Source organism: Leuresthes tenuis, unplaced genomic scaffold (genome assembly GCF_036924035.1).
Source record: "Leuresthes tenuis unplaced genomic scaffold, fLeuTen1.0.hap1 SCAF_12, whole genome shotgun sequence".
Lineage (NCBI taxonomy): Eukaryota > Metazoa > Chordata > Actinopteri > Atheriniformes > Atherinopsidae > Leuresthes > Leuresthes tenuis.
In genome coordinates this window covers 1,782,637-1,797,443 of record NW_027325366.1, presented here as the reverse complement: position 1 = coordinate 1,797,443, position 14,807 = coordinate 1,782,637, and the positions used below count along the sequence as shown (strand labels likewise).

At 42.8% G+C, this 14,807-nt stretch overlaps 1 protein-coding gene across 1 annotated transcript; it reads right to left on the bottom strand.

Moving 5' to 3' along the window:
- Positions 1 to 1,147: 1,147 nt before the first annotated feature.
- On the bottom strand, positions 1,148 to 7,611 carry LOC140320051 (sterile alpha motif domain-containing protein 9-like). The gene is made up of 3 exons (XM_072397820.1): positions 7,550 to 7,611; positions 7,408 to 7,472; positions 1,148 to 5,739 (listed from the first exon to the last, which is right to left on the bottom strand). Exons 2-3 carry the CDS (start codon positions 7,429 to 7,431, stop codon positions 1,282 to 1,284), a joined length of 4,482 nt encoding a protein of 1,493 aa, XP_072253921.1. The 5' UTR covers positions 7,432 to 7,472; positions 7,550 to 7,611; the 3' UTR covers positions 1,148 to 1,281.
- Positions 7,612 to 14,807: the final 7,196 nt, after the last annotated feature.

The following is a 14,807-nucleotide window of genomic DNA, read 5'->3' as shown; positions in this document are numbered from 1 at the left end:
TAGAAACTCTAATAAACAATTAAATGGATGTTGGCATGTCAGGGATGTTCCACAAACTCAACACATGTTCACCAGAAACCTTTATTAATGAACAGCTTACACAGGAGACTGAGGTGTTTTGGGCTGCAGGGGGCACTCCTTAAGACCTTCTATGACTCTGTGGTGGCATCAGCCATCTTTTTCTGGAGTGGTCTGCTGGGCCAGCAGCGGACAGGAAGAGGCTGGAAAGACTGATTAGGAAAGTCAGCTTGGTTTTGAGATGCCCCCCTGACTCAGCTGAGGTGGTGGGAGAGAGGAGAATGTTGGCCAAGCTGTCATCTCTGATGGAAGACTGAAAACATCCAAAATGTCTGAGGGAGCAGTATCACAGGTCGCTCCTCCCTGCTGCTGTTGGACTGTACAACCAGCACTGCTCTCAGTAGAACACAGACTACATGTAAAGCTCACACATTAAAAACGGGACAATGTGCAATTTCATCCCTATCATGTGCATAAATCCATGTACAATCAGTAAATACATTGTAAATATCCATTCATACGTATTCGTTTGTATATGGCATCTTATTTTTTATTCTTCTGTCACCAATACAACACAAACTCTGAACATTCAACAGCATCAAATTAAGTATATGCCAATTTTTTCTATCTTACAGTCTTGCAGCTGCAACATTGTGAATTTCCCCACTGTGGGACTAATAAACTATAATAAACTATCTCATGTTATCTTATCTTACCATACCATGACAGGTTTACTGACTCTCTTAACTGCAGCAGCTGATGCATCTATACACTTACAGGAAAGTCAGTTCCAACCTTATAAAAGTAAATGGAATGCAAAAGTTAGAACAAAAAGTGATGGAATATATAATGAAAATAGGTAACTTCAGATATATTTATACATGACAAAATAATAAAACCAAAACATCAACTTGTCAATATTTGTTTGAGTAAAAGAGAGTTTGTAATGGGATCAGTAATGGACCAGAGGGGACCGATAAGGATCAGACAGGATCAGAGATGTTCCTGTAAGCTGTACAACACTGAAGAGCAAAGCTCTTAAATATTCAATCTCATATCAGTGAACTGATACCAAATGATTTAAAAAAATACGATAAATTCATATTTTTTTCCAAAACATACAAATATTAGCAACATTAAAAAAAATCATACAGAAAATCCTAAGAGGCTCGATTGTGACATTTTCCACCCTCTTAGTGAAAGACGTGATATCGGTTATTCATAACTCTGAATGAGCAGGTTTATCCATGATAAAGAGCTCCTTTACACCTCAGGTTCAATGTCGAGTGCAAGAGGGCCTTTCATCGAGAAACCTATGAAGAAGGACACCTTTGAGCCCTCGCCATATCCGCTGATCTGACTTTGATACATTGGAGCCACTTCAACCTTGTCGGTGTCTGTCAGTATCCCGGGCCGTTTCACCTCACCTGTAGCCCTGAAAAGGAGTTCCTTCACTTTCTCCTCTTTCCATATTTTGCCATTTCTCCATATGGCAGCAAACTCCTCCTGCCCTGCAACAGTGCCTCTGATTTCCCCGATGTTCACCAGTCGCTCATAGCCGAGCTTCTTCCCCAACATGAAATGGACAATGGGACTCTTTCCATTGTACACTTCCTTCAACTCCTCGTGATACAAGGTCTTCATCTGAGAAATTAAACTTCCCAGACTCTTATATTTGGGATCCTTTGATGATGGCCACAAGAGGGCAACAGCAATGAAGCACAGAGGCAAATAGTCACTTAATGGAACCTGCTCACGCAGAACTTCAGAGAGGAGCTTTATCAGCTCGGGGTATGGCAGAATTTCTCGTGAATCCAGCTTGATACAACTCAGCACAACATTGGCATAGATGAAGTTGATCCTATCCTTTGAATTGACGCTTCTTTGGCAAATAAAATGATACTGTCGGGCAATTTTCTGCATTGTCTGCGTTGCGATGTCTTTTGAAAGATAATTCAGAATTCCAGAGTACGTGTCAGCTTTTTCATTCTCAAGGAATAGCATGGCACTCATTTTATTCATCATCATCATTTTGTTCTTGGAAAGAGGTGGTGTCTTGCAGAACACCTTTGCATACTGTCTGAAACATTTGAAAAGTTCATTTTGGGCCACCTGCTCACGACTGTCTTTCATTCCAAATCTGGAGCCAAGGTTCACAAACAGGTTGTCAAGGTAGTCGATGTTAAACTTCATCCTGAACTTGAGACTGGACAGAACATCTTCAAATGGTTTCAGAATGTCATAATAGGCTCTGTTTTTATTGTGCCGTGGATCGTTTCTTTCTACATCCTGAAGTTTCATGTCTCCAGAGAGAACCTGGCTCATTATGCCACGCCGAACAGTGTCAGAGGAGGAGAATACAGGCGTCTTCTCCAGCAGATCGATGATGAGTACTCCGACTTGGATTTCTCCCAAGCAGCCTGATGTGTTGAAAAGGCTGTTATCAGTTTTGATGCTGAGTCGCTGAAAGGACTCCCTCTTTGCAAGGCTCTGTGTTTGCTGGAATGCATCTATTGCTGATTGAGCCGTTTTGAGACAGAAACTGAGTCTTTCTGTGCTGACAGACTCTGCTCTGCAGTTTGCAATATCACTCTTCAGCTCATGTTTAAGAACTTGTGCAGATGTGTCTACAATATAGGAGCTGTCTTTGGAAAGACCTTTAGCTTTCTCTGCCCAAATCTTTGCCTCGGAGAAATCCTTCTTTTTTAGGTAGTAGTACCTGGCCAGCAACTGAGAGACTACGGCATCTTTGTCAAACCTTTTAGATGCATTTTTCAGCACCATCTCTTCCATTCCAGGTGTTTCACTTGCAATGTCTTGAACGAGTGGAGAGAACTGGGATTCCTCTTCTGCTGAATGATTTCTTTTCACCAAAATGTGGCGAACGTCTTGCAGGAGATTCCCTTTTCCTTGTGTGCTCTCATAAAGCTGCTCTGTGGTTAGCAGAAGGTCAGTAATTGCAGCTTTTGTCACATTGTGTGTCGCTGTAAGTTCTTTCAAACACTGCCTTGCAATGCTTGGGTGGATCATTTTCACAGCTTGGAAAACTACTTTTCCTTCAACTGTGCAGCTGACAATGAAGGTGGAAAATTTCCCAAATCCATCTTCAACTTTGATGCTGCCACAAACAGGCTTGGGTTGAAGGCCAAGAAAGTCCTCACACAGGGACACAGAGAGGGAGGAACCTTTGCAGTATACATTCAACAGGACCAAAACAGCCAGGAGCTGAGTGTGTTTCTGGTTCATGTTGAAGCTTTTCAGAGTGTTGCGGACCACACCTTCAATATACTTGTCGTCGAAGTTCTTCTTCATGATCATGAAACCATAGAACGTGTCGGCATCCTTGTGTGTTTTCTCTATTTCAACAAGTTTTTCCTCAAACATCTTCTGTTCCTTCTCGGAGAGGTTGTTTCCGATAAACACGGTATCTGCAGTTTGTTCAGTCAGGTCAGAGCACTCTGATCTCATGCAGTTCAGGAGGATGACCTGCACAGACTTTGACTGAAAATGTGTCTTAGCACATTCTTTCTCAATGAGCTGCTGCAAGTCATGAACCTTTTCCATGTCATCAAAGTCATCTATCATCAGCAGGACGGGGATCTTTGGTATTTGCTCCTCGTTATGATGCATTAGAAGTTTGACCACTTGCTCAGCTATTTCAGCAAAGTCGGGGCTGCTATTCTTGAGGACAGCACAGCGAAACCTGTGCCTCAGAGCCCATAATACATGCATGGCCAAAGTAGTTCCACCACATCCGGGTGCATGGAGGAGGTTAAGCAACACACACGCTTTTCTCAGGGAGCACAAGTCTGGTATGACCGTGTCCATGATGAAGTCAAACTTGTCTCGTTTGATAAACGGTGTGGACCCAGGCTGCTCTGAGAAATCGAAATTCCACCATGACACTTTTCCTCCTTTGTAGAAGTTCTCCTCTATGACGATTCTGTCCTCGTTTCCTCCGTCACACTGGTTCACACACAGGACCTCGAGTGTATTCAGGCTGTGCTCCACTTTCCTCTCCAGAGGTACTTTGCTTTCACCGCCGCAGGGTAGGAAACGGATGGCTCTGCGGTTTTTTGACCAAAGACTTAGGATGGTGCCATTGACTTCAGCAAAACTGAGCTCATATATGCATCTATCCGAGATGCTGATTCCGCATCGAGCCTCAATGAGGCCCCCCCAGGAGGTAAATGCTTTTTCATTGTCAAAAATGCAGAGGATTTGCTCAGTGCCTCTGAGTTCCTGCCAGAACATACTGAAAGCTTCAATGAGGGGGTCCATCCTGTTCCTCACTGCTGACAAAAGTAAGAAAATGACAAGGAACCTTTTGTTTGGAAGCACTTCTTTCCGACACAAGACGGAAATTACATCTCGAACTGAGGCTCCTTTTTCCATCGACCACTGGTCAATCTCTGAGGGAGCGTCAGACTTAATACCTCCATTACAGAACACCCAGCTGGTGTTCCGAGTTAATTTCAACTTGTCAGCAATGTCCTCAACTCCCTCTGTGATTTTGTACTGTGCTGGTAAATGGGGACTTGTTGTGCTCTGCAGGTCAAAGTGATGCTGTAAACCATGCTTAGCTGATTCTGGATCAAAGTCCAGAACGGCTGTTGGGTTGAGCTCTATAAGAAATCCTATAGATCCAAAATGGCTTGGGTGTGATTTGTTGGTCACTATCACATACCGCTCAAAGCGGGACCTATCCAATGACAAGGAGCCACCAGTTATCATCTGACTCAGTCTGGAGCCTTGAGTGCTGCTTCTTATTACAGCGAGGTGCTTCTCCTCTGCATTTTTGCGCAGCTGTGATCGCTGAGCCATGCTGTCAGCAAACTGTTTGTACTCTAACTGTGACTGGGCAGAGAGAAGATTCTTGCTGCTCCCGCCATCTCGGACATAGAAGCACCGTGTTGGTTGGGATTCAGCCTCTTTGGCTTTTTTCTTGGCTTTTTTCTTGCTGAGCGTGTGATAGATGTTTTCTGCACAGACTGCAGACTCAGGAACTATGTCCACTTCAATCACACATTTGTCAGAAGACGTGGTGTTTTTTTTAAGAACCTCCACAAATCGAAGAGGTTTGATGCACAGTCGAGCAGCAGCTTTGTGCTTATGGTCAAAGCAGCCATCAATGGCTGATTTTAGTTCATTAACATAAGCCTCTTTGTCCCCAACAACTACGCCCAACACCTGGCCATGGATGAAGTCTGGCTTGTCCCCAATTCCAAAATGTATAGTGCCATTTGTGCGACTATTCATGCAGGCAGATGCAAAGCAAATGACCTCAACAGTGAACTTGTCAAACTTAGTTTCATCAGTTGTATTGATAAAAGCTTTATACTCATGGCAGGGTTCAATAAAGTCGGAGGCACCTGACTCTGTAACATCAAGAATGCTGCTCTCTACATAGCACAGTGTATCATGGTACCTACAGAATGGATAAGGCTTGCATGATTTTCCAGGCTGGTTTGTAGAATTTGTGGACTCCTCCCTCTGAAATTTCACCCTCTCATCTCTGGCGTGAATTAGAAGTTTTGCTGGTCCAAAAGTCACACCCATAAGGTTCAAGTCTGTTGTATTCAAAAGCAGAAGACTGTGACCCGTAATGTCTTGTTGAAGCAATATGTCAGCAGCAGAGATACCCACACCTTCCAAAGTGAGAGCCCAGTCACTCACTTGATGTTTACTCCAGTCCTTTATGTCTGGTGGCAGATCCCCATCCTGACATAAAGAGAAAAGTGCTGTGAGTCCTCCTCACTTCCAAATTATATTACTGCACACTTAAAGGGGAACTCACGTTTTTTTAAACCTAGACCTTATTTCTGGCATGAAATACGTTCATCTACTCACCGAGAACACTTTGGTGAAAGTCGGCGTCCTTCGGAAGATATTTAGATAACTGGAGATCCATATAACGGAGTGAACGGGGCTTAGAGGATGCAGCCTCTAAATAAGGCATTATCTGTCTTTATTTCACCAATACTTTAAGAAGAATGAATGAATGAACGTGTGCTATAGCTCTGTTAGCTCATAGCTGCTGTTATGTGGCTACTTGCGGCTATAGGAGAGCTAATGGAGGGATTTCTACACACACCTCTACTGGGACCACTTCATCCACTTCTGTCATTACCACTTCAAAGTATCCTGGCTTGGTCACACTTCTGCAGTGCACCACCTCACCACAGGGGTCCCCCAAGGCTCAGTACTGGGACCTCTTCTCTTTGCCATATACACCACCTCACTGGGACAGATCATCCGATCACATGGCTTCTCATACCAATGTTATGCTGATGATACCCAGCTCTATCTGTCATTCCCACCTGACGACCACACGGTCTCAGCACGAATCTCAGACTGTCTCTCTGACATATCAACATGGATGAAAGCCCATCACCTCCAACTTAACCTCTCAGAAACTGAACTGCTTGTCTTCCCAGCCAAACCAACCATACACCACAGCATCTGCATCCAAACTGAATCCCTATCTCTTGCTCCATCAAAGGTAGCAATTGGGTGTCATGATTGATGACCAACTAATCTTTAAAGATCACGTTACCTCTGTTGCTCGTTCATGCCGCTTTGCATTACTAAACATAAGAAATATCGTGGCGCGTCTGGTCTTAGATCAGCCTAAAGAGAGTCACCCCTCTTCATTGAGCTCCTCTGGCTGCCCTTAGCCGCCCGCATCAGGTTCAAGTCACTGATGTTAGCTACAAAGTGTTTAATGGAGCGGCTCCATCTACTTGAATGCTCTTGCAAAGGCTTCTGTCCCAACTGGGTCCCTCCGTTGGTCCCAGGATTGTCGTCTAGCAGCTCCTACACCACGCCTAAGACAATCCAAACTCTGTTCATGTGTCGTCCCACGATGGTGGAATGACCTACCGAGCGCTACCAGAACAGGGGCGTCCCTGTCTATCTTCAAGAAGCTCCTGAAAACCCAGCTCTTCAGAGAGCATCTCCTATCCCAGCACTTACCTTGTACTTCCCTCCCCCCTCTATCTCTGCACTTTATCTTTCTGCACTTCCCTCTATGCCTTCACTCTGTCTCTACCCTGTCCCCTCTGACAGAGTCGGACTAGAGGGTTCCTTCTATGTAGCTTATTGTTAGCCTTGATGTTAGTTGTAATGTTATATCCTCATTTGTAAATTGCTTTGGATAAAAGCGTCTGCTGAGTGCAGAAACATAACAACATAACACAACTCACACAGACATAATTCAGGGTCAGCCCAAATGTAAAATATATGATCAGTGTCCCATCCTGAACACCTCTGCATATGATATTAAGGAAACTAAGTGCAGCCAGTTCCAACTGGGCCAGAAAATGGTTAATGGCTTATAGTTTAAAGGGATCTTCCACTAAAAAGCTGAATGTTTAATGCATTACTTACTTTCATTTCTGCTTGATCTGCCATAACACCTCTGGTTCCCTCTTCACAGATGTAGATCACAAACGCTTCAAAGATAAGGGAAGCAATTATTAATAGAGGGCAAGGAATTCTACACACATGCAGTTATAGATTTCAGTATTACCTTAGTTTTTCAGATCAACTATGACAGCTGTCGCACTTTTCACAAGTTTACACCACAGCTGCTGCAAAAAACAAAAGAAAAATTAATTATTTATGTAAAAACATACCCAACTGGTGTCTGTGGAGCACCAGGAAGCAGTGACTTACCTCTAAAGACTTACCTCTAAAGCTGTTCCTTAGACTTCTGTGAAAATACAAATGTTCCAGAGCTGAAATCATAAAAAAAGTAGTTTATCCAAGTGTACTACGAGTATACTCATTTTATACTAAAACTGAGGCAGTATACTTGAAGTTTACTTTTTATATACTTAAGAATAGTAAAGTAAAGTATACTTGGCTTATACTGAAAAGTATAAAGAAAAGTCTAAGACAAAGTACATTAATACTAAGACTTACACTTATACTTTAATACTAAAGCTTATACTTGTACTTTAGTATACTTCTTACTTCTTTCTGCCACAAAGTACGAAGACTTAGTCCAAGTACAGAATAAGGTCAAGTTGTTGACTCAGCAAGGAAGGACTTGATTTCATAGAGGTTTTTTGTTTTTGAAATGCACATTTTTAATGATTTAAGCAGCTATTTGTAAATACACTGTATGGTATTTTTTAAAATGTTAGATAACGTTCTCAACATTTTGTCTTATGATTTTGGAAATAGTGCAGTGGTAAGATTGCCAGCTTTCATGTGGGTGACCTGTGTTCAAATGCTCTGCATGACTTACAGCTTTTTGGATAAAAGCATCTGCCAAATGCACGGATATAAAGTAACTAGCAGAAAAAAAGTAATTTTTTTAGTTTTACTAATTCTAAGTTCATAAATTAAAGTATACTTCAATAAACTAAAATGTGGACTGGAAGTATATAACTAGTACACTAGAAGTATGTAGATGAGTGTACTTAGTTTTATAAACTTAAAAATGTTCCAATTTAGTCCAAAGAAGTATTAAATCAGTATACTTTCTAGTACACTACAAGTACATGGTGCGTAGTATACTTCCTATACTCAAGCATACTTAATAAATTGAACTTCCAGTATGCTACTTTTTGCTAAGGGACAGCTCTCTGCTGGTTGTTTCTGCTACTTTACGTGTTAAACTTCTGCAATAATCCTTTTCCCAAGTACAGAGAGCAACTCTTTTCAAAGGCTTTCAGGAAAAAACTGAGGTGTGTTCAGAAAAATGTCCTGATAATACTATAACTCCATCAGTCCTTTGCTACATGTATTATCTGTAACCCACACCATAATGAAACCTCCACCAAGCTTGGGTGGTGATACTGTTATTTTGCCTGTGGGTTTAATTTTATAACCAAAAGATTAAATGATGCACTGCAGGAATTAAGGGTCTGTTCACTAAACATTATCCCAGAAACACTGATGTCACTCACAGCGCCCTTGTTGCCTCAGCGTGCCACACCCAAACCACTTTCCTGTCTTGACTTGAAATATTCGTTTCAAGACCTTTGATGATGACCTTGTAGCTGTTAGAATAATCATGTGCTCTGATAGCAGCACTTGAAATGCTTTTAAAAAGCATGCTTGTGTTGGAGTCCATCAGCCATACATACATAGAGAAACATGCAATAGTTGGACAGTTATCCCACTGCCTGAAGCTCAAATCAGCCTTTCTGGGTGCAGAACATGCCCCCCCTGCTAACTACACCAGCTCAGTAAGGTTGATGGATTAATCAGAATTTATTAAAGGTGTTACTGTGAGCGTGCACTGCTGTGACAAGTTTAAAACCACAAGAAATGTCTGGAAAATATCTGAAAATCTGTCAGAGCAGAAGTTTCACTTTTCTCCGTACTTATATGAGTTAAATATTTAAACCAATGGAAACCAGGAAGCTGAGCAGACTTATCTGCTCAAATCGCTATAACTCAGATTTCCGTCTTTACTTCTAATGGCTTTCTTTATTTGCGGTGGGTATGATTTGGAAACAGGAAGCTAGAGTCTATGTCAGTTCACACAAGAAGAAAAGCTTCTAAGGTAGAAATCACGAATTATCAAGCTGCAACGACCATTATAGAAATCTCCGCAGTCGGAACTCACCCTCTGCGGAACACGCTGATGGAGACCCTCAGCTGCCGGCTCAGACTGATGCTGGGACCCCTTCAAACGTGAAGGACAAAGATAAGAGCAGGTACACCTAAATGATCAGTGTGGACCGAGGAGGAAGACTGGTGAGCAGGGCGGTGACTTTGGGTAAACGAAACCTAAGCAGAAGCGCATTTTTTCAACTGGTTTGTTCGTGAAATGATGCCTGTTGCAAGACACAACTTCCCGGTAATTTTACATTTGCGTGTCAAAGTTGCTTCAAAGTTGCTTTATGTCCGTTTTCTCTCTAAATATATATGCATATGCACACTATCTGTACACCTATTCATCTTTTAAACACTGCTGCTCAGTTTATATCAGGGAAGTGTGTGTTCCTCCCTGCTGTGGAACAGGGGCGGACTCAGCTATCCAAGGGTCAGGTTGGGAGACGCATGAAGGGCTCCTGTGTGGGCTCCATCAGCGACAACAACAGCTTTTAATAGGGAGATTCAGAATATGTTGACGTTTTCGTTGCACTAATATTACAGGTTCCCGCCTGATGACCCCAATGACATGTTGGTCAGCACAGCTCACTGGTCTGTAGGGATTATAGGGAATTATTCACAGGTCGGGTCCATTTTTTTATTTGATTTTTTTAGCACAAATTTCTTGTGTTTACCTTGAATTCAGATCTGACCCAGGTCGTGAATAGGGCAGCTGACAACAAGGGAAAGACCATGTGAAAGATTGGAAAGACAGCTGACAGGAGGCAAAGACCCAAAGGTGATGCCATGGGCCAGCAATCCATGGTAGTGAGGCCGAGAAGCTTTGTTACAACCAGCATAAGCCACAACTAAAGTAAGCACAGGGTCAGCGAGAGCAGGGACTGAAGAGGACTCACAGGCAGAAGAGAGTTACCTCTTCTATTTCTACAATAATATATTCTTGTTTACACAAAAATACAGAATAATATGCAAATGTGTATTATTTACTCTTTGAATAATCTGATATGTGTGTTAGATCGATCCGATTCTGCTCAGTTGCTCACAGCATTATGTTGCATTTGTAATCCTCTGAGTTGTGTCCAGGTGGAACTGATCAACAAGACAATTCACAAAAATGAACATCGGCCCACAAATATCTCAGTACACAAATCTGTGTTTTTATATGTGTGTTATGCAAAATCATTTCCACCCAAAAATGGATCATCGTGACAGCAGGAAAGCTGCATTTTACAGTCTGCAACATGAAAACTACAGATGTGCTGCTGCTGATATGAAGTCAACAGATGTTTTTATTGAATATTTTGTTGACAACCAGTTCCATGCATGAAACCCTGCGGATGCTCTTATCTTTTCTTATCTTTTAACTGACAGTAATCATGTCCCACCCACATCCTTCTCGTGTGAAGCTGGACTTTACAGGGTCCTGGTGGGATCCACCTCTCCAGTTGATCTCTGCACTGCAAAGACACACCTGTTGACCAATAGTGTCAGCAAGCCAACTGTGGTGTGTCACTTTTCAAAGACACTGATTGCTCAGGCGCTGGACAACCCAACCATCTCCCATAAGCCTCGGGGTGGCATGAGCTCAGGAGGAAGAGCAATCAGAAGGTCGATGGTTCAACTCCCAGCTTCCAGTGCCACATGTCCACAGCCACTGTGTCTGTTAGTGTAGCAAAGAACTGCACCTTATGCTTCAGAAGTTTAACTGCAGATAGGCTCGGTTTCAGATGGGTTAGATCATGTAAACTTAGGGGGGGTTCACAAACTTATAGGAAGGGACACAACAACATATGAATTTGGAAATATTTGTGGACTGTTGTACATATTTCTTAATTGTCTTGAGCAAGTTGCAAATTTAAGTTTGACAGGTCCACCACAGTGCTACATGAAGAGAATCCACAAACACACAGAGATGTGATCACTTTCAACCGTACGGACAGCAGGCGGGGGTTCTGCTAACCAGCTCTCAGTCTGCTCTGCTGCAGCAGAAGAGGAAAACTTTAGATCATCACAGAACACGGAACTTTGTGCTGATGAATCCAGCACAACTCGTAAAGTGCTGTGTTTCAGTGGGATGTCTGAATCATGGGTCCAGCACGTTTTCTGTGCTGAGAGGTCAGAATAGGGGTCAGGAATTGGACTTTTTCAACTAATAAATATGATGCAACTTTTTCATGAAATGTAGCTAGACTGTCTGTGCTATTGAGTTATATATTTTTGCAGTAGAATGGGGAAAATATATATCTATGGACACAAATACGCTGATGAAGGGATTTATTTGACGGTCTGCCCTGAGACTGTTCTGCTTCAAACGATGTTTGGATGAAGCTGTTCCTGAGGATCTGTTGCTTTTTGCAGATAACACTGTAATGTCTGTGAAAAGCTCAGCCTTTACAAACAGGCAGAAGGGACAGCAGCAGGACTTTGTGCTGTACTAGTATTACATTGTAGTGTTACATTACTCACTGTTCATTAGGTACTGAAAACTTTAGCCATTGGTTTCAGTTCACAGTTCGTTCAGGCCACACGCCGCAGTGCACATCAACTCAGCTAAATAACAGAAATATATGACAGATGCCAGTGGTTGTTGGCAAATAAAAACCCAATTCTTTACTTAAGTACAAAAAAGTCCTAAATTATTAAACCTAAGTACAATTATAAGGACAGGCTGGTCAGATTAAGAAGGTCCTTAAAGTTCTCCCTCCCCCGCTCATCGATTCAAATCAGCCCAACTTCAAATCAGTAGCTCTCCACCCAAATCGAGCACAACCCGGGACGGCTCCTGATTTCTCTGTCTGAGCCTTTGAATGATTTTCCAGGACATCCTTGAGGCCAGCCAGAAGTCCATGGCTTTGCCAAATTTCAACTTCCACAAGCCCAAAAGACTTCCTTCTTCAGTTTGATGACCTCCGGGACCACCGCTGCCCACACTGGGTCCTCCTTTTGGCCACAGTTCCAGGAAACACCTGATCGACCAACCTCCCTCAGCAGGTGAGTAGAACTCTCCTGGTGTGAGTGAACAACCTTTTGGACAGGGCCCAGCTTGTGATCAGCTTACAGCTCTGCCCTTCTCTTCACCTGGGAGTCCAAGACATACAATGTACCAAGTGTCATGCCTGGATAGAAACCCAGTGACTTGCCGGAGGAACGCTGTACAGAGGCATTACCTGACCACTGGAATAACAGGACAACAATTCTCTTTGAGACAATCAAATGAAATTAAGTAAAGAGTAGGGCTGAGTATAAGCACATCACCGTTGTATCACTACAGCTACTGCAGTAATCACTCTGGAGAAGTCTCGCAGCTACAACTATTACTGTCACTGTCCTGGTGAGCAGTCACACCTGGAAACACGAGGGAGGAATGTCTGTGCAGAGCTCACAGGAAGCATAACGATGCAGAAATCACACCATTTTCTTTGGAAGATGTTGAGAAACGCAGATAGAGCTGATTTATGCGTCGTACTTGATTTGTGCGTCATACCATCTGATTTGTGCGTACTATCTGAAGTGTGCGTACTACTTGATTTGTGCGTGTGTAACTTGCTCGAAGTTACGAACAAAACGATAATTAGGAATTCAAAAAGTCTCCGACACACACAAATCGTTAAATACGCACGCACGAATCACCTGCTACACACGCACAAAGCTACAGATCAGCACGGAGGGTTTTGAGACTGTTTTCACGCCTCCGGGAAGCCTCACAGATTGTCCGTGCATGGTGCATTTAAGTGCTGGTGGAAAGCTGGGTCATCTAGATTTTCATCTGTCAAGCGTCATTTCCCTTGATACTTATTTACCTCGATTTCTCTCTCCATACAATACTGCAGACCTTTGCTTTCACTCATGCTAACCCTTCAGATGACCTCTAACCTTCCAGGAATGCAGCATATGTTTGAAAATGGCTTTAATTTTTCATCTTAGCTTGGCTGCTGTCAATCATGCTGCATTACTGCTTTTTTTTTTATTAAACTGGGACGTTAAAATCACTTTAAATGTTTTATTATATATATGTATATTTTCCAGTCTGTAATCTACAGGGATAAAAAAGTGACTTAGCAGTAAAAACATTTTATTAAATGCTTCAGAACTACACCAGTTACTTGCAACATTTGCATTTGAATCGCATTAATACACAGCTGAAGGACTGGGCTGGGCTGGGCCGGAGCACTGTGGAATTTCATTTGTTTGTTTTAGCTGTCCTGAGTCAGCTCCGATCAAATAAATCTCAGATTAGCAAACACACCTTCTAATTTAAAGCACAGAAGGAAAAGAGCAGAAATGAAAAAAGCTAACTGAGTGCCATACCTGCTACTACTGAATTCTTAAGGTTTTCTGTCATAATGAAGATAATAAATGTCTTCAGCTTTTGTAATGTGCATCCACAAATGTAGATTCTTTACAAATTCCCTAATTTAAATACTGAGGACCAGTTTAGCAACTAGAAATATTTACTCTTCGTGTAAAGCTGATTTTATGTCCATGTGACATTATTGTAGTTATTAACTTGTGTTTCCCTGTTCCAGCAGGTATCCTTTGAATGGTGTTATGGTGTTTTTCCCCCCTCTTTTCCCTCTTTTCTGTCTTCTCAAACCCCAGCTGGTCGAGGCGGGTGGACCCTTCCTGGTTCTGGTTCTGCCAGAGGTTTCTTCCTGGTTCTGGTTCTGCCAGAGGTTTCTTCCTGAGTCTGGTTCTGCCAGAGGTTTCTTCCTGGTTCTGGTTCTGCCAGAGGTTTCTTCCTGGTTCTGCCAGAGGTTCCTTCCTGGTTCTGGTTCTGCCAGAGGTTTCTTCCTGGTTCTGGTTCTGCCAGAGGTTTCTTCCTGAGTCTGGTTCTGCCAGAGGTTCCTTCCTGGTTCTGGTTCTGCCAGAGGTTTCTTCCTGGTTCTGGTTCTGCCAGAGGTTTCTTCCTGGTTCTGGTTCTGCCAGAGTCTTCTTCCTGGTTCTGGTTCTGCCAGAGGTTTCTTCCTGAGTCTGGTTCTGCCAGAGGTTTCTTCCTGGTTCTGGTTCTGCCAGAGGTTTCTTCCTGGTTCTGGTTCTGCCAGAGGTTTCTTCCTGGTTCTGGTTCTGCCAGAGGTTTCTTCCTGTTAAAGGGAGTCGTTCCTTTCCACAGTCCCTCAGGCTCAGGACGGGAGATTGGACTGAAGACAAGTTTCGGTGCAATCTGTTGGTTTCCTTAGCTCGGATATTATTTTTTAAATTGGCTCCATATGAATTAA

Excerpts from the sequence above, each read along its gene's own strand:
- LOC140320051 (XM_072397820.1), bottom strand. The coding sequence starts at position 7,431 with ATGGCAGATCAAGCAGAAATGAAA. Across the intron at positions 5,740-7,407 it reads CAGATCAAGCAGAAATGAAA|GATGGGGATCTGCCACCAGA; the intron begins GTAAGTAATGCA and ends TCTTTATGTCAG.